Raw genomic sequence first — 24,624 nt, 5'->3', positions numbered from 1 at the left:
TGAAAGAAATTTAGTGCTATCTGTTGACAATTTATAGAACTTCTGTTTCAAAAATCATCTTCCCGGGACATTGAGTGACCAGCTGACAGCCATACTATATAAGTAAATTATATTCTTCAATTGAATATTCCGCTAAAATAAAAATTACTGACTATCTTAGAATATTATGAAATTTATAAAAATTACATAAAAATGCTAAAATTCTGATTCAGTAGTTTTATATGACTTGATATTGGTTTGTAACTTCTAAGTCACAGCTGACAACAACTACAACAGCAAGTTGGAAGAAAAGTGAGGTTATTTAGTCTGAGTGAAAAATGTGTGTCGTTTGTGCTGCAATGCAATAGAATTATTGAAAGTAAATAATTATGAATTGGGCAGGTAAGGATTTGACTGAAGAGGTTGTTACTAGACAACTGGAATTCCTTAGTTCTGATGATGAATATTTAAGTGAAAGTGACAATGAAAGTAATGAAGAAACAGTTTTAGAAGCAGAACCTGACGAACCAGCAGAAACTCATGAGGCAACAGACAATGCAGAAGAAAGAGAAGAAGCAGCAGCTACAAATCCAGAAGAAAAAGGTAATGAAGAATTTATATTTACTCCTCTCACTTGGAAAAATCCCACATCAAGACTTTGCATACCGGTCCCCAAGTGGAAGTCAACTCCACCTCAAATTGATGAACCCCTAAAGGAACCAATCAACTATTTCAGAGACTTTGTAGACAACACCACTCTGGATAGAATAGTTGAAGAATCAAAAATTTATGCTCTTCAGAAAAATATCAATAAACCACTGGAGCTGGACAGAAATTTATTAGAACAATTTATAGGTACCTGTTTTCATATGAGTATCTATGGTTTACCACACACGCGCATGTATTGGCAAGCTGAAACTCGACTACCCAAAATAGCTGATCTAATGTCAAGGACAATGTGGGAAACCATAAAAAATAATCTTCATTTTAATAACAATGCTTTCATCAATGGCTCAGAAGATAAACTATATAAGTTGCGTCCCTTTATTGATGCTCTACTAGAAAAATTCCAGGCAATTGAAATGGATGAGAAATTATCAGTTGATGAACAGATGATACCTTTTAAAGGCAAACATTCTCTAAAGGTGTATGTGCAGAAAAAACCAAAGAAGTGGGGATATAAGTAGTGCTTTCTTTGTGTGATGATAAAGGTATTGTGTACAATTTTGAATTTTATACTGGGAAGGTAATACAACCCCGTTTCCTGCCAGATATAGGCGCCAGTGGCAACGTTGTGCTTCGGTTGAGTTCAATAATTCCTAAAAATATGAACCATAAACTCTGTTTTCTCTCACCTAAAAGAGTTGAACAAAGATATAGCATGCATCAAATGCACATGCCACAGTCTTCATTTGGCTTCTTCAAAGGCCTGCCTGAAATAAGGAGGAGGGAAGAAGGGAAGAGGTGCCGGAAGTGATGAGTGAGGATCACCACAGACTGGAGGTTCAGTTGGCCCCCGCTGACTGAGGGCAGTTGAAGTTGAAGGACTGGACATTTGGCCTCCGCCATCAGAGGCATGTTCTACCGAGTCCAGTCCAAGTGCTATGGGCCTGTGTCAGGCTGTTAACCCAATATGCCCTGTACCCAGATGCTTCAGCCACTACAAATCATTCAAACAAAGTTAAGCAGCGTTTTAGTGCCCCAGGGATTGCACGTGGAGCGAGCATCCTCAGGTCGCTTCCTCCATAATTGGTCTGAACAGAACACCCAAAGACTATCTTCCAGAGGCCTAGACTTGCAGTGCAGAGGATTCAGATATTAAGAACCTGCTACACCACTAGGGATACGAAGTTTGACCCCCCAAATAAAATTGAACTAAAACTGTATTCAACTACAAATTGCGTGACGTCTTTTTTTCAGCAGGAGTGTTGTTCTCCTATTTTGCTGTGAAGTCCTCCACGGCTGACTGCCAAGCAATTGATTAAATTATATGTTAATCACTTTAAAATGTCAGCTTATCTCACACTGATGATGAGAAAACACATGATAATCTATTGAATTTGTCCAAGTATAGAGGACTGGCAATAAAAGAAAAGATGGCAAATATTGAAAAAACTTTCCTTCCTCTTGAAGTCCTTATTCTTGATGGCAGGGCGTTTATCAGGTCCAGACAAGTGGATGGAGTCACGCTGGGTTTGTAGAGAGAGCAAGCACCCAGCCAGGCTGTAGATGCCCTCTCTGATTTCGTCAGAGTATAGAGGACTGGTGGTTGATGGGAAAACAACAGATATAAAATGAAATAAAAATTGTGGTGTTTCTGTTTGAAACAACATAATTAGAAATTTAACCCTTAATTGCCCTGGTGTGGTCAAATTTGACCTCAAGCGTTTTCATTGCAACAAGACCGGAAAGACAAAAATATGATCCACTGGCAGCAATTTCAAACATTTTCAAAAAGTTTGTAGAAAACTCAAAATCCAATTACTCATGTGGGCAATACACAACGATTGATGAGATGTTGGTGCCTTTCAGAGGAAAATCCAGGAACAGAGTTTAAATGAAAAGCAAGCATGCAAAGTATGGAATCAAGATTTTCATATCATCTGATGCCAGAACAAGCTATTTTGTGAATGGAACAATTTATTGTGCAAATCAATATCCAAATCCAAAAAATTAATGAAGCCAACATTGGAAGTTCTAAACCTTATCAAGCCTATTTCGATGACAAATAGAAACATAACGGCCGATAATTGGTTCACATCTGTTGTGCAAGTGAATGAGCTCAAAAGAGAAGGTCTAACTTATGTGGGGACTATGAGAAAAAACAAATTGGAGATTCCACTAAGTTTCTTACCCAATAAAGACCGACCCCAATACCCTCAACAGAGTTTGCCTTCACCAATGATAAAACTTTGATTTCTCATATTCCCAAATATAACAGGGCAGTAGTACTTATCTCTTTGATGCATTATGATGGAGTAATTCTAAACGACCATGAAGACAAACTTCCAGAAATTATTATTGACTCCTACAACATAACAAAAGTGGGAGTAGACTCCTTGGACCTGAAATGTGCGCAGTTTTCTGTCAATCGTAGCACTCAGAGGTGGCATATTTTTTGAAAAATTATACACAACATTTCCTCAGAGGTTGACTGCATGGAGCATCTCAACAAGAGAGCTGGAGTCCCAGCCATGCCGGCTTCCAGACGCCCATTATTAAGAGCTGAATAATTCATTTATAGATTCGAGCTTAGGACAGCCATCTGACAAATATCGTATTTCGCCATACTTGGTCTGAACAGAACACCCAAAGGCTATATTCAATACTGCAGTCCACTCAATAATTACACAAATCCAAGGCAGTTATGTCAACAAACACCATTCATTGTCTTTCCAATTCATGTGATTTTCAATATACAAAGGACACGGTGAACCCCTACCGGGGAAACCGGGATTACCTTGAATTCCTCATGATTTTACTAACGAGGAAAAATACCTTGAATTCCTCATGAATTTTTCATAAATTTAAATTCATTCATTAATGAAATGTACAGTAACAATAAACACAAATAAAAAAAACACTATTATTTCTAGAAATAATAATTGGCAATGCTTTTGAGCCTACCTAACCTAAAAAAATATCTAAAACCATCGGCTATGGTACTGAACATACATTATACATGGCTTCATTAGTGAAAGTATGACTCAGAATACATAATAAATGTTCAAATGTATTGTTAACTTTGACACGGTAGTCTATTTTTGTGGGGAATTTTTTTTGTTTTTCAATTACTGAGTTTTGAAAATGGACCCTTTCCGAAAGCACTCCACACACATTAGTAGTTAAAAGAATGTTCTAATTCCTCACAAAAATATACTGTAGTGTCAAAAAATATCAATCTATTTGAAAATGTAAATACGCTATTCACGATTCTTCATGGAAGATCAAGCTGAAGATTTCCATAATAAATTCTTTACGAATATATCTTGTTCCTCAAACACCACGGATACTCTAACTGGAAAATTAAATTTTACTCGGGAAAGCCGGGAATTACTCATGAAGTTTTTATTTTAGAATGGGTGGTCATGCCTCCCCATGTTATTAAACACTTGGTAGCCTTTAGTGACAATTGTGGAGACCAAAATAAAAATCACCTAATATAGAAATTTCGGTTACACCTAGTACCGGACTTAAAACAATCACTCACAATTTTTTGTTCACTATTTTCAGTTCACCTAATTTACTGCAAACTTTATATGAAAATGAAGTTTATGCCACTTTTACAGTAGAACAGGGCTTCCTGTTATAAGTAAGAATAAAAAACTTGATAATAAACATGAGTACAAATGGAGAGTGAATGGTCATGTGGGCTATGTTCAATGGCAAGATACAAAATTAGTACATGTTAATATCTCCACAGCATTCAGACCCAATGAGAACACAGAAAGATGGGAATATGATTTCTGTTACTTGTCCTAAAGCAGTTGTTGAATACACAAAAAAATGGGGGGAGTGGATCGATTTGACCAGAAAAAAGGTACATATGAAACTGGGAGAAATTCAAGAAGGTGGTGGCTGCCGTTATTTACTTCATGCTGGACAGTGCAATCGTCAACGCACATTTGCTTCACAAATCTATCCATTACAAATCACAGTTTGAGTTTAGAAGGTCTCTTGCAGCAAGTTTGATATCCAACTTTTCCAGCCGAAAGCGACCAAGTACCGATTTCCAAGCTTTTGTGAAAAGGAGAAACAGTGGTAGGCCTACAAAAGATTTTGGTGTACCTGATGATGTAAGATTGGCATCAGTTGGCGTCCACTTTCCACAAGGAATGGATGAATACAAAAGATGCAGGTACTGCAGTGGCAAAGATAATAACAAGAGATCAAAAATTCGATGTTTAAAATGCCTTGTTCATTTGTGCATTGTACCATGCTTCCACCTTTTCCATACACCATAAAGTTTCAAAATAAATATATTATCAGCACCTGAAAGTACGATACCGTAATTCTTCGCCTACTTATAATAATTATTCTGGATAATATTGATGTAATGAAGTGGGAAATATTATTATCATAAACTTTGTATTTTATTAGAAACCCCCATATTCTCATGATATGATTCTAATTTATTGTTGTGTTGACAGGCAATGGCAAAAATATTGCCACCTAAAAAAGGTCAGTAAAAGGCAGTGGCAGATATATTGCCACCCTATAAAAATTGATAAATTGAAAATTTGAATTTTTCAAATATGATATGATTTATGTAGAGTATTATGTTATGAAATTGCTTTGTATCAGGGTTCTAACTTTTAAGGAACTCTCTGCCTTATAAAGGGTTAAAACAGAATAATAATAACTCAAATCAGTAGGCTATTATAAAATTAATGAGTAAGAGTCATATGAAAAAGTGAAGAATTTAACAAATATTGAGTTTGATGAGAAGGAGAATGAATTACTTTCGAAGGCCTTAAAATATAACATCAATTTGGATAATAAAACTAGAGTAATTGAGGAGCAACTTTTTTTATTGAACATCAATTATATTCAAAGTGAGAAATCCAAGGTGCTTTGAGGAACAATTTTGTGCAAGAACTTGATAAAGATAACAATCCAAAGAAAAAGGAAATTTTGGAAAAATCAAAAGAAGATATGAAAATTATTAATTCAATTTCAAATAAACTAATTAATGAAAAAGCTATGATAACAAAAAAGTAAATATTTCAGAGTTTTCAATAAAAGGGTACTAAAAGTTTTTATATTGTTTTTATTTGAATCTACTTGATACCCATATAAGCGAAGTGAAGTGTTTATATTAGGTACATAGAAGTGAGACCATTCAATGGGATGAAGGGCTCTATGGTGCAAATCAAGTTTTATTCAATGTCAAAAGATTGTATATCTAACCAACGTGGTTCTAAAGATAGCAAAATTTGTATATATTTTTTATTTGGTCAAGTGTCAAATGAACCTATTCAAATATAAGATACGCAGTTCTGTGGAGAAAATACCTTCTACCTAGTAAAATGGCAAGAAAACTGATGAGTACTGCTTCACGGGACATAATGAAAAACACATCTCTCCCAACTGAGCAGAAACAATGTAATGACCAAAGTTTTGAGTGATTGTCTTTTCACACTATGTAACAATAGCAATGGGGTTATAATGATATCACTCTTCTTGATACAGTTTACTGTCAATGATGCTGTTAAAAGAGTGCAACGACCTGTCAAATAGGAAATTGTGTATATCAACTTTTCAAATTCAAGCCACAATAAAGTGTGAAATATTTCAATATTTTGTATGAGAACAAGGATGGATCTGCAGTACATAAAATAATGTGTTCCAATTACATGTATCCTATCAATAGAATTATTGTATTATATCTATTTCGTGTTATCAGAGAAGGATATGATTTATCATACCATTTCAGCTTTGACTGTGGATTAGAAACAGTTACGATTCCTAGATTTCTATAAAACAGAACCAATGAACATATTTATTGAATCATATACAACTTGTACCTGTTAGCCGCAGGCGTCACGGGAAGTATGAGGACGCAGAGGAGAGCAGGCGCTCTTGTACTTTCACGTATCATGTGCCTGACGGTAAGGCTAGTTTCACACACATTCGGTTCGTTTTCGGCAAATTCTGATAAGTGTGAAACTAACTATTCCTCTTGTGATGTTATTTGTGATACGTCTTTGAAGGATTTTAAGAACTGTGTTAGCTCTACAGTGAAGTTATACTGAAGTTATACTACTTGAAGTTAATTCGGTACCGAATAGAACCGCATGGAACCGAACGCCCATTTGACTAATAAATTCACATAAGGTTCAAATTTGTTTCTAGCGAAGAGCTACACACATTAGGTTCGGTTTGGTTTGTTTCGTTTTCGGCAAATTCCGATGAGTGTGAAACGGTGATTCGGTTTGAATTCGGTTTCGAATAGCAACCGCATAGCACCGAATGCCCCCAGGGCACTCAGGGAAACTCAGGGAGAATTTTTATTATTTTTATTTTTCCATGAAAATTACATGATTTTATTAATGGAGAGAAGAGAAGAACGTTACATGTACCATGTGTCAAAATTGAAACAAATTTTTAATTCAAAAAAATAATCACTCTGAACGTCCAAAATTAATACAATCAAAAATAAACTATTGAAATAGTTGAAAATTTTTAATTAAATTGAAAATTTTGTTGTTCAAGAAATCACATCTTCCTGTTTGAACACCAGCTTTTATATTTTATTACCAGCATGAATTTAAAAATCTGATTAGAACCGTACGAATTAAAACCTGATATGTATGAAAGCCTCATTCGTTTTCGGCAACGAACCGAACCGAACCGAACCGAATGAAACCGAATGTGTTAGAAGCTAGCCTAAGGGTAAAAATGTGCATGTTTGTAGTAAAACATTTCGGGACATTTTTGGAGTTACTCCTAGAAAACTCCAAACAATTCAACTGAAGAAGAAACAGGGTAGCTTGGGGTATAATGACACCAGAGGACAGATTGAGTAATCACATACACACAAATATCGATTTACAGACAATTATAGAGATTTAGTTCACCAACATGTGAATTCATTCCCTAAATATGAGAGCCACTATTCCCGTAAAAGAACAACGAATGAGTTTTTATCACCTCACTTGAATAAACATGTTATGTTGCAATGTTTCAAAGCACAATATCCAACTAGTGAAGTGACATACAAATACTATGCTCAAGTTTTCCAATTAGACTTCCCAAAACTGAAATTTAAATGTCTATCAACAGACTTTTGCAAGAATTGAGACATGTTCAAAGTACAAAGACTTCAAGCTTCCAGTGAAAATGTCAGGAATGAGATAAAAGTTGAGCAAGAATTACATCATAGGAAATCAGAAAAAGAAAAAGAGTGTATGAAGAATGATATTATATCTGCCCAGCTTCCAAGTTCTAACGCCAACTGTTTATGTATGGACTTGCAACAAGTCATGTTCGTTCGAATGCTTACCCATAGTGATATGTTTTATTCCAGACAACTGTCATGTTACAGCTTGGGAAATCACGTGAATAATCATGGGTCTGCATTTATGTGTAAGTGGCATGAAGGGGTTGGTGAGCGGGTAGCTGATGAAAAATATCATCTTCTTTCTTCAAGGGTTTAACTTCTGAGTCTCTATTGACAAGAAGAATGCTAATTTTGTGGTGTGACAACTGTGGAGCACAGAACAAGAAGCAGTTTCTTTTAATGGGAGTCATTCATTTTGACCTGTCAAATAGGAAATTGCGTCATAATTTTTTAAATTCAAGCCACAATAAAGTGTGAAATAGTTCAATATATACGTATGAGAACACGGATGGATCTACAGAAATGTTTCACTTAAGTTAAAGAAAACGAACGTAAGTTTTTGATAAATAATCTTAATGTAATGGAAACAAGTGATGAACAGTATTCCTACTTGTCAAGTATGATTAGTTTGATTCCTATGCAAAGAAAAAGATCTCGTTTACCGGATGAAGAAGTTAAGTACAGGGATTCGACATATTGTTATACAGTTCGCGTTTTGAGGGAAATTGAAGGGCGAGAAACTGCGTTGGAAATTCCAGCTATCTTTAAAGAGTTTTGTTTGATTTTTGGAATAAATAAAGGTAAGGTTGAGTATATTCAAAAATCACTCAAAGCAACAGGTTTGTTTCCAAAAAAACAAGAGAGGGAGATCATCAAGCACGCACATGAGTTTAGAATTTGAAAATAAAATTTGGATAATGCTATTCTCCAGCACATAAATTCGTTCAAAACTCTTGCTACAATATGATATAGAACATTCACCGAAGTTATATCTCTCTGAAGAATTGAATGTTTCAAAAATGTATTATATGTTTAAATCACAAGAAGAATAGAAAGTATCCTATGATTCATATAGAAGAATTTTCATCGCCAACTTCAATATTTCTTTCAAATATCCTAGAGTGGACTCATGCTCTGGTTGTGATGCATTCAAAGCATCTGTTTCTATATTGAAAACTGGAAATAAACAAGATTAAATCAAGGAACTTACAACTGAAAATGCATTGCACACCAATAAAGCCAAAACATTTTACGATCGTAAACGTAAATCAAGAAAACTTGCACAGAAGGACCAATCAGTTTTGTCGATTCATATGGATTTTCAAAAGAATGCTAGCTTGCCAAAAATTTCTACTAATGACATGTATTATGAACGCCAACTATCAATGTTCTCTTTTAATGTTCACACATTATCGAACAATAATTCCTTCTGAAGTAGTTCATATCGGAGATAGGGATCCAGTAATATACCTATGGAATAAGCTCTTGTAAAGATTCTACATTAAGAGATGTCCATTCAAAACTCAACCACTCAGGAAAATCAAATTCGCCAAGGCACTCACTTGGCTATGTACAGAAATTCTTATAATGGTCATTGGAATCCAGGATATGCACATGTTTGATTCCCCAGTTATTGGTGAAAAACCTTGCACCATCTGTGGATTCTGAAAATTTAGATAAGACCATTCCCACCACACAAGAAGAGCTCGAAGATCCAGTTGAGCATTTGGATTCAACTCCAGAGTTCCCTGCTCTCCTGGAACCTTGTAGATACACTAAGCTCATAGCACACAGGAAACGTGCCGCACCGCCGCGTACCGGACATGACTCTCACCCCGACCACTGCCTGCATTCTGTATCGTGACACCGTTATGAGCAGTTCGTTATTCAGTGTCGTTAGTTAAAACCAAGTTGTATCTTTAAGATGAGCACGCTCAAGATGGCGACTGTATCTATGATCTACTCTGTCACAAACTTAACAAGTGTTTATATCTTCAATTCGGTTGTGGAAAAATTAAGTGAAGAAAAGAGTAAATGATGTACAATTGGAAAATAGTAATTTTAGAACGTTATAATAGGTTAAACAGTAAAAATCAAACTTAGTGAGGTTGATTTATTTGTGTTGATACACTTTCTATGTATGATTTCTGTTTCTTTTTATGGTTTATAGTGTATATAGTTTATAGTGTAGTGTCTTCTAAGTTAGTGACTTTCATATTTCAATAAAACTAAAAAATATCGGACAAAATAAGAGTAAATTTCACTCATGAAGAGTTAAATTTGATAAACCTTGGTTCTAAATGATCGATAATTGAAAAAAAGGTGCACGACCAAGAGAAATAGAACTTACAGAAATTGATGTGGGGAGAAATTGCAATTGAGTTCAATGCCGAAGGACTGAATACACACCATAGAACCATCGAACAGATAAGAGGTGCATGGAAATGCATAAAAAAGATTACAAATCTCAGAAAGTGGTATACTTCTTAATAAGAAGTAAAAAATAGTAATTTCAATATACAATATTATTACCTAGATATAATGATTCACTTTTTGGCATACTAGTTTATTGTAATAATGCCACAACCTTATCATATCTTATTTTGATAGATAATATTAAATTATATGATATATGATTATATAATGAATATCATGGAAATTATTTTGGTTGCTTAAAGTTGTTCTTTTGGATTTTCTGATGCTATTAACATAATTTTTCTGCCCTATATTATCTCATTTAAGCTCGAACTTTTAAACCCGAGTTAATCCATTGTTGGTCTCATAAGCCCAACTTTTTATACCTCGGTATTATCCCTGCGATAATTATTGCCTTTTATGCCTCAGCTTAGTTAGACACGAGCTCATAAAGCCGATTTTTGAACTACAGCACAAAAACCGGTTATTAGTACTAGACTAGAGATAACCCCAAGCCGGCTAGAGATAACCGGCCCTGTATGTTGTAGTTTGAGTGAATTTTAGTTATGCAACTATAAATGGACAGCGTCCAAGAACAGAAATATTTAATTACAATATTATACTACTAAATTGAATGTTTATTATAAATCATTCCACAATTACATTGGATGTATTCTTTCATAAGAAGACAAGAATCCCTAGGCCTGGTATAAGGAGCGATTCCTTTTCCATTATGATTTTCAACAGTGGACAGAGAAGGGGCTCAGAAGACAAAAAACTGGTGAGTGGAATGAAGCCTTTCATTTCCCTTGACAAAATGACGGGCGTAGCAATAGAAAAAAATCCACCCACAGTGAATTTCGATTGAATGTCACAGAACAAATGTTATCAACATTGACATTACCCCGATACAAGACAAGAGGCCGTCCATCTGCTTGTGACACTCCATTGCGTCTTAAAGCCAAGCAGTGGGCTCATTTTGCTGAAAAAAGTACCGGCAACAGTTTCGAGAAAGAATCCCACAAAACGCCTCTTCGTTGAGCACGACAAAACATAAGTAGATACCTAGTGAGACTATCTGGCAATGTGAACAATTTTAAATGGCATTGCATATGCCAGAATGTGACGATGGACAAATTGTATCCATGCAGGAAAATAAATTTGTTGATGATAAATAATTCAGAAATTATAATAACTAACTACTTAACTTACATAAATTATTATAACAGTTATGCAATTAGTAATGTTTCAAACAAAGTTAATTATCAAATGTTAATAATTAAATTGACAAAATTAATTCAATATTTGGACGTACATTTTCTGAACATTTCCAATAACGCTTTACTGAGGAAAGCTTAACCAAAACCATTCATTGTATTCATAAGTTTCCTGCATCATATTGTATGAAATTCTGTTCTTGAAAATTCTTGGCCTACGAATAATAGGGTAAGTCCGGGATAGATGGACCACCGGTATAGATCAAAGAAGTTATAATAGTATTCACTAGAAGGAGCAACAGCGCTAGTGTTGCTCTGCAAATTGAAAGTGCCTCTGGACGCCATATTTAGGGACCATCTTCCGGTCTTCTGCTTGTCAACCTACTTCAAAGCATGGTTTTCGTAAAGAGTAGTGTTTCAATTTTCATATAACTCAGTTGAAAATATTTAAATTGGACAAAATTATGGTGAATTCTTGCGCTGCATTCAATTGTACAAACAATGTTAAGAAACGCAAGGATCTCAGCTTCCATCGGTAAGTATAAATAATACGATCTACCTAATAGGTTAAGTCACACATTGCTTGGAAAATATGTGATGAAATGTAATCATCACTCTAAATAATTTTCATAATGCGAATAATGATATTCTACTCCAGTCTACTTGTTTCCAGTATTCCAGGTTGAGAATGTGCTAGAGAATGAGAAGTGATCATGTCATTGATGGTCTTAAAATTTGATTCAAGCTTATTCCTTTGGGAATTTATTTTTCTATAGTTTGTCATTTTTTATTATGAAGTATTATACTTGGTCTGAAGCACCTTTTGAGCTATGCATATATATGGACAAGGTTAAAGGACATTAATTTGTAGGGGGACTTACCTTACTAGTCTAATTTACATAAAATTTAGGCTCTAGAAAAGGATTATAATTTTAATCCGTATATGGCTATGCATGGTCTACAACTCATGTTAACCAGAACCCTTACTATTATAACAATAATTGACTATTCCTTTCTACATCTGCCTAAAAATCATAATTTGTTATTAATGTATATTACTGTATGGTTTTTTTCAGTTTTCCTCTTACAGACAAGAAAAGGCTTCAAGAGTGGTTGGTAAAAATTCGACGAGAGGGATTTGTTCCAACTATCTACAGCGTTATCTGCTCAGAACATTTTGAACCATCATGTTTCTGGCAAAATCCAAATAAGAAGCTTTTGATGCCCTCAGCTATTCCTACAATCTTCAATTTTCCTGGATCACTTAAGAAGGTTAGTTTGAATTCCTGGAATTTTTAAACTCTTATTATTTCTACAACATTTCATTATTTTTTTTCATATTTCTTCACATTTCATGCTCCAGGTTTGATTCAATGTAAATTCTACTTGCCAGCAAGTTTTATGCTTCTTAAATGTAATAATGAACCAAACCTGGAACACAAAACTTGCTCGTAGTGTGACCATATCCTTATGAAAACAAACTCTTATGTACTGAATTCTCATGAGTGAGTCTCTCTCTGATAAAGTACAAGTAATAAAACATGAGTTAAGACTAGCTTATTCCAAATCAGAATCTCATAAATAATTCTGAGTCAAATTACAATTGATGGCCTCTTGATCATTACAACAAAATACAACAGGATTAGAGGAAAGCAAATTAAATTTCTCCTACTTGCATGCAATAAACTTCATGCTTACAGCAAGTTGTATATTATTATGATTCATTAAATTTTTTGCACATCATACAATAGATATAGAGTACAACCGCTATTACTAGCCTATTCATCTACTTTTCTAGTATACTATGTCCTTTTTTCGTATACTGAAATTGTGTGATAGATTCAAACTTCTGTTTATGTATTGTGTATGAATTGGAATAAGGCAATTTATTGTTTTGATTTGAAATAAAATTGATAAATTTTAGTAGACCTCTGCTATTCTTCTACTTTTTCCAGAAAAAACTCCTAATTCATGTTGTACTATTTATCAAATACTTCAAAGCTTTACATCACAGCGTATACCATACCTACTATTATACTATTATTTATGTATATATTTTTTGTTTTTGCAGAGGGTGCACACACGGCCGCCTCCAAAAGAAAGATCTGCTGCTTTGGATTCTGGGAATGGTGATGTAGAAATGCAGGAGGAATCTGGACATTCTACTGTGGAAGCTTCCATGAAAGATCTTCTACATGACCATTCATATGAGATTAATAGTGAAGATAAACTTTCAAAATGTGAGTATGTACTCAATAGGAAGGTGAAAAGTATTGAAAAATACAAAGCTAGGTTAGATAATAACGCTGCCAAGATTAATGTTAGGGATAGAAAAATTAAATCCATGTCCAACATGATAGAAGAGTTAAAGGAGAAGGTACACATTACCAAAGGACTTGAGAGTGTTCTTGAGAATAAATTTGCAGATATTTTCATTGAACTTACCAATCTAGAAAAAAGTGGAAGAAATGCTGGATATATTAGCAACGTTAAAAGGTTTGCTCTCACCATGTAGTTATAAATTTGTCAGGGACTGTTTTAATAATTGTTTACCACATCCAGCAACCTTGAGAAGGTGGTATAATGTGGTAAATGGCAATCCAGGCTTCACTGCAGAAGCATTCGCTCTTATCAAACAAATGACTGATAGTAAAGATTATCAGATTCATGCATGCCTCATGATGGATGAGATGTCCATAAAAAGAGATGTGATTTGGAATGGAAAGGAGACGACTCTGGGGTATGTTGATATAGGGCATATTTATTGTGAGGGGAGAGAGAAAGGGCTTGAAGCTAGGGAGGTACTTGTTGTGATGGTAGTTGCATTGAATGCATCCTGGAAGATACCAATAGGGTATTTTTTGGTGAATGGCATCAGCAGCAAGGACAAATGCACCATCATCAACCAGAGTTTGTCATTGCTGCATGATGTCAATGTAAATATTGTATCTGTAACATTTGATGGATTATCCAGTAATGTAAATATGGCTCGAGAATTAGGATGTAGTTTCGATATAAGTAGTTTTAATTCATTTTTTCAGCACCCTCTGACAAAACAAAATGTATATATAATTTTAGATGTATGTCATGTGTTGAAATTGGCTCCCAATGCTCTTGATGATATGGGTGTTTTAATAGACAAGGATGGGAACCTGATAAGATGGCGTTTTTTTTCTCAATTATTAGATCTGCAAGAAAGTGAGGGTTTGGCACTCGCAAATAAATTGAGAAAAAAGCACATTCTATATCACCCTCAAAAAATGAAGGTGAAGTTGGCTGTCCAGCTGTTGAGTGCTTCAGTTGCTAAAGCACTTGAAGTTTTGGAGCAGGATCTGAAACACCCCCAATTTGTTGGCTGCTTGGCAACAAGTAAATTTTGCAGCATTGTCAATAGGCTTTTTGACATAGGGAACTCAATGCATCCTATTGCCAAGAGTTATAAAAGCGCACTGAATGATAACAATGCTTTGCATGTATTCAAATTTCTGGAAGAGGCTGAAGACTACATGCTAGGGTTGCAAAGGGAAACCATTGATTAAATCTCCCCGAAAAACTGTGATTGTTGGCTTTTTATGCCTCATACATGGCATCAGAGGCATGTACAAGGACTTGATTGTATCTAGAGAGCTAAAGTACATTCCTATGTATAAAATGTCACAGGATCACTTAGAAATGTATTTTGCATGTATAAGGGGCCGCTTAGGCTGGAACAATAATCCAAATGTAATACAATTCAAAGCTGCTTATAAACAGCTCCTTGTAAAAAATGGTATAAAGGTAAGCAGTAATGGAAACTGTGTTCCACAAGATCCAACTGAATTGCTAACGGTTGATTTTAGTTTGCAGTTGGATCCAATAATGTTCGCCACCAATAAGTTGACAGGGAAAGAGCCTATTGAGAATGATCTGAGTGATCAGGATCTCTTCTCAGATTGTAATATTGATGTGAGGCTTTCAGAGTACATTGAGAACATTATTGTTTATATTGCAGGGTATGTTGCTGGCAAAGTTGCCAAGGTATTTAATTGTATGATTTGCATGGGAGCTTTGTTCTCTGGCTGTTCCTCCTCAAGCCACCACTTTTTAATAAACAGAAAGGACAATGGGGGACTTGCATATCCCTCACAAAGTGTGATAAGTATTTGTAGGGTATCTGAGAAAAATCTAAGATTTGTAAGCTGCCAAAAAATGAAAATTGATTCAATGGTTAATCATATTTTGACACAATGTAAATTTGAAACTTTGTTTGTGGAGCTCAATAGCCACATTTTTGAGAATGAATTTCCTAACAACCATGCTGTGATATTGACAAGGAAAATCATTGAATTTTATTTAAGACTGAGAATGTTCCATAAGGCCAGATTGGAAAATGATAAAAGAAGTGTTTCCATACGAAACAAATTAAACAAATGTGTTTTGTTCAGGAATGAATAAACAATTTATAGTCTCTTCATTCAAAATTGAACACATTTGTTTAATTTTTTTGAATATTGTTGTTCTATCTGTAATTTATGCATAAAATCATGTGCGAATCATTATTTTCAAATGCAGTTTGTGTGAGATATTTTTTAGTATATTGTAAGTAAATTATTTGTAAATACTGTTTGTTATAATGTTGTAATGTAGGGAACATGTACCATGTAAAGTATTCTCAAATACCGTATATTGTAAATGTGAATATATCAAGTAAATATTGATTGTGAATGTGTGATTTTTAAGTAAATAATATGATTTATTATAATATACGATTTATTCTTAAATAGTTGTAGCAAACTTTTTTGTTTCCCTACTCCAGTCTAGCCTATTCTAGTTTGATCTAACTTAATGCTCGGTAACAGAATGATGCATAATCAAATATTTCTTGTTTTGAATTGGGAAATTTTTCAATTCTTTAAAAAAGTACGGTAAAGTTTTGACGTTTTAAACTGATAGATCATGATGATTTTCAATATCTTGATGGAAATCCTACAGTTTTACGAATTCAGTACTTTTCTAAATAGCAGTGCAGTATTAATCTTTCACAATATTTGTAGTATGATATTATGTGTTTGCTGTCTTCTTCATGGTAAAATGAATAGTGAAAACTATTAAATTAAATATCATTGAGAATTACCCTGAACTATGAAAATATTTCAGTTGTATGAAACTTGAAGCCAGCTTACAGACTGATGTATTGTACTCATTCTGTATCGAGCATCATGTTTTGAAATTTGTCACAATAACATAATTTTGAATATTTAAAAAATAATTCAAAAAATGAGGCTCGATACTTCATACAATAAGTCATTGTGTAAGCCGGCTTAGAAATAATACAAAGACCATTGTCGCTTGACCCTGCGATAGCTGGAGCTATTAAAAATTAATCAGATGATGATATATTATTATTTTCTAATGATAAAACCATAACTATTTTATAAAAATAAATTCGTATGGCTTTTGTTGGTGGGGAGTTCCTTGCGGGAATGTTCCACCGCCTGAATATATAATTTAAGCCGTCAATGGGCCTTACGACTGTCATACTTCAGCCGGGACCGACAGTTTAACGTGCCCATCCGATAACACGGGAGTGATCTGTTTTAAAAAACTTTTGGCTCTCAGTGGGGTTTGAACCCGGGATCTCTATGCTGCTACGCAAGCACTCTATCCACTAGACCACGGATCACTCCATTAACTATTTTATTAATAGTGGGTACGGTAGACCTACCTACTCATTAAGTTACATTCAGGCCGCTGTTGTAAATAATAATAATAATAAAAAATAATAATAGGTACCTACCTACGTACCGTAGGCCTATAGCGCCTAGTAAATCGGTTCTGGTGCTGTCCTCATAATACGGTATGTAGAATAATCAATTGGAAAAATTAACTCTAGACCATTCATTTAAGAAATTGTCTACAAGTTCATTAATAGGCTATTTATCTTCTATTTGATCGTTGAAACTGAAACAAACCCAGTACGGTAAAGTATTGTAGGTACGGTACGGTAAGTTAGATGACTGAAACTTGAACCAATAAGGTGTACGGTTCGGTTTATCAATAACTATAACAATAGTAATAGTGACTCGAATCTTGAATTACAAGTTTTGAAACAGCATTATCGCGGTGTATTTGATATAAGATATAATTATTATGTCTTTGTGTGATAATAACAGTCAGTTATCCCATTCCTTTCAATACTGGTTTTGAATTTGCCGCCTGGAAGCTCCCTGAACATGGCGACGATGTTGACTTTCAATTTGCAGAGTTCAGGCCTGTACAGCGGTATAGGGATGGTAGGGGCTTGGTATAGATGGACAACCATTATAATTTGTCCTTCTTCCACCACAGCGCTAGTGTCGATGTATGGAGTCGTTGCTCTAGAGGAGATAAGCCTTTCACATAGTTTGATCCATTATTTTTACTTATATTTTGAGAGAAAAAGACGCTCATTCTATTTGGTAAGTTGAAAATTTTTTTAGCCTTGACTTTTTTTTTGCAGTGTCTAGTTGGTTATCATTATTTCAACATAATTTGAATGCTGTAGCTCAAGGGTACATGTGAGCATGTTCCTAACCTAAAAATGGCGGAATTGAAGCATGCTTTGTCTAAATGGGAAGCTGGTCCATCTATCCCTCACTTTTGGGATAGATGGACCACTTGAAAAGCCTGGGATAGTTGGTTGGACCATGTATTGTATTAAACTTTTATTTTCTATATCAATTGCTTAATTTGTTTTAACTGGTAAAATAGAATTATATTTAATGCAAAAATTTTATTTTTAGGTTTTAACAGCCCTATTATTGCTCATAAAACAATAATACACAATGAAAAAATATTACTACTTAGCCTATATTGAATGTTAAGAAATATTACAAATGTTATGAAAGCCGCAATGAATGTTGCTGAAATTATCATTATTAACAATAAATTCTAATAAGTTTTCTTTTTTCGATTTTTTATAGGAATGCCTACTTTCTACAAGAGGAATGGAACTTCTGGGCGAGGAGAATGGACCGAAGATGGTTTGAAGAATGCTGTGAAAGCTGTCGAAGAGAAGAAGATGGGAGTGAATGCAGCAGCTACAGCTTTTGGAGTTCCAAAGACTACTTTGAAACGGCGCCTCAAATCCCAGAATTTCGATAAGGGCTCCATGGGGAAAAGTTCTTTGTTGGGAATTGAAAATGAGAAAAAAATTGTTGGACACATTAAAAAACTCCAATCGCGAGGGTTCACTCCAACAAGGGACTCTGTACGCTCCATGGCTTACTATCTTGCTGAGAACCTGAAATTGAAGCACAATTTCAGTCACGAGAAGAAGCAGGCAGGCTGTGACTGGTTGTCTTCTTTTCTTGCTCGTAACTCTGAACTTTCCATCAGACAATCCGAAGGAGTCTCACTAGCAAGAGTAAAGGGCTTAAATAAAATAGTTGTAAAAGAATATTTTGAGCTCTTGAAAAATGTTATTGAATCAAACGGTCTCATTGACAAACCAGGAAATATTTTTAATATGGACGAAACGGGTTTACAACTCAACAACAAACCTGGGAAAGTTGTTGCCTTGAAAGGTTCGAAAAATGTGACATCTGTCACATCTGGAGAGAAAGGAGAGACTATTTCTTTATTAGCGTGTGTTAATGATAGAGTGTACACCGGCCTACCGGAAGGACATAACGTCCTACCATTAGGATGTTCTACACAAATTCATAATAAATCTTGTGTACTGCTGGCAGGACCGTTCTTTGCACCATTATATAGAGGGAAATTTTACGTTTTAGCGCAAAAAAAGTTGAAGTTGGTAGCTTTGTCCAGTCAGTAATGGCTGACGATCTAAGGAAAGGTGATCGCGTCTTCGTTTATGCGACTTATTTCGACAATTCAAACAGTGAAAATGGATGGAGTAAAAGTGTTTTTGGTGACAATTATGATGCCACCAAGTGCTATGGTAGTATAATTAAGATATCGTGTTCACATGCTAGATGATTCTGCTAAGGAATTATTTTATGTATGGAAGAAGATAAAGAACTATATTATGCAACAAGAAAAATCTCAGACGATTGAGTGCTCCAGCTCTGACAACAACAATAATTGTAGGCCTACTACAAATGCAATTACAAAAAGTCTTGATGCTCCATCTTGCAGTCACCACTCTGTCTTGCCTCAAGAAGAGCTGAATAGAGATCCTGACCCAGACAATTTTGAAAAGCCTACTCTAAGCCAATGAACATCCAACTCTTCCAATTTGACACAAGGAGCTCCTGTACTCTCCGCCTCAAACAATCTCAATGTATTATCCAACAACAAGGATTCAACAGGATTCAGCTATTTACAAGATGCATCTCAATTGGATGACACTGATACACCTGAAGAAAATAATCCTAACTTATCAGTAAATAGCAGCGATCCCGATCTTATCAGAATAGTAGACTTTTTACAAGATGAAGGCGAATCTTTTGTATTGGATATTAGTATGAATAATATGACAACTGAGGAACCTTGCAACACCAAATCAATCTCACCTACTCAAGCTAATCAATGTGTCACACCCACATCAAATAAACTTTTGAGTGAAACAATCAGTCCAGCCTTTGGTGACTGCTTACTATGGCCCACTGAGTCTCCTGTAAAAAAGGGAGGCAAACTTAGAAAGAAGCTGAAACTTCCGGATGCTGTAGGGGCTGGAGCATGGAAGGATTATTGGGAGAAGCAAAAACGTATGAAGATTATCAAAGAGGAAAACAAGGCCAGGAGACTTCAAAGGAAGAAAGAGAAGGAAGAAGAATTGGAAAAAAAGAGAACCCAGAAAAATAACAAACAGGTGGGCCGACAAATGAGAAAGAAAAAAAGAAATTCAGAAGTTTTCACATCATCATCAGAGGAGGAAAAAGACGAAGTTATGGAATTTGAAGACAAATCTGATGAAATGGAACTCTCTTTATCAAGAACTCCAACACCAACCGAGGAAATCAAACGGGAACCAAGGGAAGGGGATCATGTTCTTGTGAAATTTCCTTTTGATGGGGTGGAAAAAGAAGCAAACTATGTAGGGAAAATTCTAAGTATTTGAAAAAGTGGAATCTCAGTGTCATGTATGCGGAAAAGTAAAAGATATGAGAACAAATTTATTTTACCTCAGGTCCAAGATACCGCCACTATCAACGAGGACCAAATAATTCACATTCTGAAACCTACAATAATGAAAGGCACAAGGAGACAACAATCATATATTTCATTTGATGTTGATCTTGATAATTTCAATATCAACTAGCCTGATTGACACAAGAAACTCCAATTCATGAAAAAGAAACCTGTATTGGGCCTATATCCTTTTTCAAGAAAGCATTGCCAGTTTTTGAATTTATATTTTTCATCCAGTTAATAAATTTATATTTTCAACATCCAGTTTTTTTATAAAATGAGAATTGTGTTTTGTCTTAACATTGTGTGAATATAAACTCAAACCTAAGAAAAATATAAAAAAAAACAGTTTATTTAGGCTACATAAGTGCAATTTAAACTCAAACCTAAGAAAAAAAACAAAAAAAAAAACAGTTTATTTAGGCTACATAAGTGCAATTTTATAAGTGCAATTTTTCAGTTTTCTTATTTTTATGTAATAAATATTGTTTTTTGTAACATATTTCGTGAATGTTTTAAAACCCAAAAGAGCTTATTAATGTTTTAACATAAAATTTCTATTGGTCGGTAATTGGTGCAATGCTGGTTGTTAATTGGAGCAAGTGGTCGATTATTGGTGATTTTGCAGATTTTCAAAAAAATGCTTAAAAATCCAATTTAAAAATTATATTAAGCTCAAGTAAAGTATCCTATTCATGTAGAACATAACAAGGATTAGATTAAAGGTGAGAAGAAGATTCTACAGTTTACCAATGATCTACTAGAATTTTTCAAACTCGAAAAAGTCTTAATTGGTCGGTAATTGGTGCATTCACCCTAATTATAATAAACTTTATGAATAGCATTTTCAAAATAAGTTGTAGGTATTGCAAATGGATCACCGCCCATTGTAGAATAAAATTTCTCTTTTTAAAAAAAACACTTCTATTGTTTTATCGTTATATTTTGAATAAATAATATTGTTCTGTGAAAAATTTTCTCAAACAATTCTCTGCCCATTGTTCCAGATGGAGCTCAAAATCGAAAAAAGAGTACAACCACTGATGCCTCTGGGACTGCTAGTACTTACAAACCAAAAACTCCTCCTACTTCTACCAGGTATGATATTTATTCACTTATTTCATATTTTCAACAATATTCTTCAATTGCTAAGTTATTTTTCCAAGTCTGGGCAGTGTGAGGGGGGAGGATTTTGAAATAAAACTCTCCTCAATAAAATTAGTAGAATAATATTAAAAATATTACTGCTTTTGAAATTTGGACTTACTGTAGTTATACAATAACTTTATATTACTAATAACATTCATTTTAAATTTTGAATATTTATTAGTAGAGGTTTCTAAACGTTTCTTCTAGATACCACTGTGATTATGCAGTATTTACATAATAGAGCATTGAAAATAAAAATTCAACCTTTTGAAACATTTTTGAAGCCCATTGCAGAATGAGATTTTATCTTTTTAAAGCTAGTTCCATTGTTTTTTTATTTTTCAATGCTTCAATTGAAATGAAATATAGAAAAATATTTTGAAATAGCCTACTGTGATCGGTCAAGTGGTCAGAATGTTATCAGTTCACTCTGATGTGTTGAGTTATCAGTACTTTGCATTTCCCTTATAGGGAAACCACTTTCTAGACCAAGTAGCGCTGACACTTATCTGCTTTAGATCACTTCCTGGTGGTTCGGTACCCACCTAAAGCTGTAGGTCCAACTCATCCTTCATCATCACAATCATCATTCATTACAACCACAAAAGAACCAGTTTCATGTAAGCATAAACCTTCTGAAAAAATATAAGAAATTATATAAAAGCTAATTGTTTCAGGTGATGGAGCACTAACACTGAAGAAGAGAACAGATCTTGAGCACACTATTCAACGAAGAAGTCTTGCTCCAGAATCATCATCATCATCTTCGTCAGATGAGAGTTCAGAAGATGAGCAATTTGTTGAAGACACAAACAATAATAATCTGCTAGGGGAGGAAGTTGAAGTGGATGAGAATATTGTTCAGGCTCATGACACCGAGTGGAAATTTTTTAGTGAAGTTCGTGTTGATAAGTTCAAGGATCATCAGTACAAAGCACGTTTTCATCTACCTACCAATCGAGACCCTACTTCAATGAATGAAATGGACTTCTGGTTGTTATTTTTCCCTATTGACGACATAAACCATATTCTAGCTTGCACAAATGCACATTTGAGAGACAGAAGAAGAGTAATATCAAAACATGAGTTTTTCAAGGTCATAGGGATATTGTATGCAATGAGTATTCTGTTTTAGGTGCTCGCCGTAAATACTGGTCAAATATTCCTGATGGACTTTTTCCAGCACCAGCTTTTGGCACAAGATTTCAAATAGGGTTACATCGATTTGAGGAAATATTAATGGCAATGGCTTTTGCTATGCCTGATGAGAAAGAAAGTGGAGACAAATGGTACCAAGTCAGACCTCTCATTCAACTGTCAGTTGAACATTGGAGGCAGAATTTTTCTCCAGGCCACAAGTTGACTGTTGATGAATCAATGTTTGCATGGTATGGCAAGGGCAACTACTTTGATAAAGGCATGCCTGCAGTAATGAAAATAAGAAGGAAACCAAAAGGAGTGGGGTGTGAAGTTAAAATTATTTGTGATAGTACATCAAGAATCATGATAGGCATGGAAATAAATGAAGGGAAAGAAGAAATGAAAATGAAAAAATGGCAGAAGGATTTTGGAGCTGGTAATGCTACAACTTTACGACTTACGGAGCCTTGGCATGGAACTGGTCGCATTGTTGTTGGAGATTCGTGGTTTGCATCAGTGAAAACCGCTGTAGAACTACATAAAAGAGGAATGTATTTTCTTGGAATGGTAAAAACTGCTTTCAGAAATTACCCTCTGAAACAAGCCATTCTAAAGTGTCCTGGAGGAAGGGGAGAATTTGTTTCAGCTACAGGAAAGTATGAAGATGTAGATCTCATATGTTTGGGGTGGAGGGACCGAAGAGTTCACACGTTTTTAGGAACATGTAGTACCACTTTACCTGGTGAACCTTGCAAGAAGAAGAGATTTGATAATCAAGGTAATGTATTTATGAAAGAAGTGGCTCGCCCAAAGTTAGTAGAAGATTACTTTTTTGGTGCACCTGCAATTGATACCCACAATCATATTCGACAAGATGGACTGGCCTTGGAATCTGTATGGCAAACTCAGCAGTGGCATCATAGAATGTTTGCTTGTATATTTGGTATCATGGAGACCAATGCATTTCTTGCGTACAATATGTACAGGTCAGAAGATAATAAGAAAAAACACGCCGACTTCACAACTGCTCTTGCTGTACAACTAATTAACAACAATATTGGAGGTCCACAAGTACCAAGAATGTCAGTTGAAGAAGAACAATGTGATAAAGTTCTATCACATGTTCTAGAACCTCTTTCCAAAGCAGACTGCCGAAAACGTGTCCAGAGAAAATGTGTTATTTGCTCAAGGATCCATGGTAAACAACAAAAAGCAAGCTATTTTTGCAAGAAATGTGGTCTAATGTGGTCTCTAATCTCAAGATACTCTGACTGAGGATACGCAGTTCTGTGGAGAAAATACCTTCTACCTAAATGCAGAGTAAAAGGCAACCTAGTAAAATGGCAAGAAAACTCTGATGAGTACTACTTAACAGACATAATGAAAAACACATCTCTCCCAACTGAGCAGAAACAATGTAATGACCAAAGTTTTGAGTGATTGTCTTTTCACACTATGTAACAATAGCAATGGGGTTCTAATGCTATCACTCTTCTTGATACAGTTTACTGTCAATGATGCTGTTGACAAAAGAGTGCAACGACCTGGTGGTCGACTGATGGTCGAATTCACAGCTGTGCAATCAAGGATGACATCAGCAGCATTATTGATGAGAGAGGGAAATCGACACCAGGCAATAAAGTTGACATTTCAAGTGTTGTGAACCACATCAACTCTTTTCCTGCCTACTCTCCAGCCACTATACAAGAGCACAGACAATCCCAACCGAAAATATTTAAACCCAGATCTTACCATTAAAGAAAAAAA

General features: G+C 34.9%; 2 protein-coding genes across 3 annotated transcripts in view; one reads left to right on the top strand and one right to left on the bottom strand.

Moving 5' to 3' along the window:
* The window catches only part of LOC111056885 (Hermansky-Pudlak syndrome 3 protein homolog), an 86,062-nt gene that overhangs the window by 2,511 nt on the left and 58,927 nt on the right, over positions 1-24,624 (bottom strand). Inside the window, exon 22 of one of the 2 annotated variants that reach the window (XM_039423109.1) lies at positions 7,273-8,998. The exons of the other annotated variant lie outside the window; for it this stretch is intronic. The gene's annotated coding sequence lies outside the window, so the exon portion shown is untranslated. Of the gene's footprint in view, positions 1-7,272; positions 8,999-24,624 lie in introns of those variants that run through there. 2 annotated transcript variants of the gene reach the window in all.
* On the top strand, positions 11,851-13,969 carry LOC120353614 (THAP domain-containing protein 1-like). Its single transcript, XM_039438390.1, has 3 exons — positions 11,851-11,989; positions 12,531-12,726; positions 13,526-13,969. Exons 1-3 carry the CDS (start codon positions 11,919-11,921, stop codon positions 13,967-13,969), a joined length of 711 nt encoding a protein of 236 aa, XP_039294324.1. The 5' UTR covers positions 11,851-11,918.

This window comes from Nilaparvata lugens, chromosome 1 (genome assembly GCF_014356525.2).
Source record: "Nilaparvata lugens isolate BPH chromosome 1, ASM1435652v1, whole genome shotgun sequence".
Taxonomy (NCBI): Eukaryota; Metazoa; Arthropoda; class Insecta; order Hemiptera; family Delphacidae; genus Nilaparvata; species Nilaparvata lugens.
Note: the sequence above shows the minus strand (reverse complement) of the source record. Positions and strands in the feature narration are given on the sequence as shown.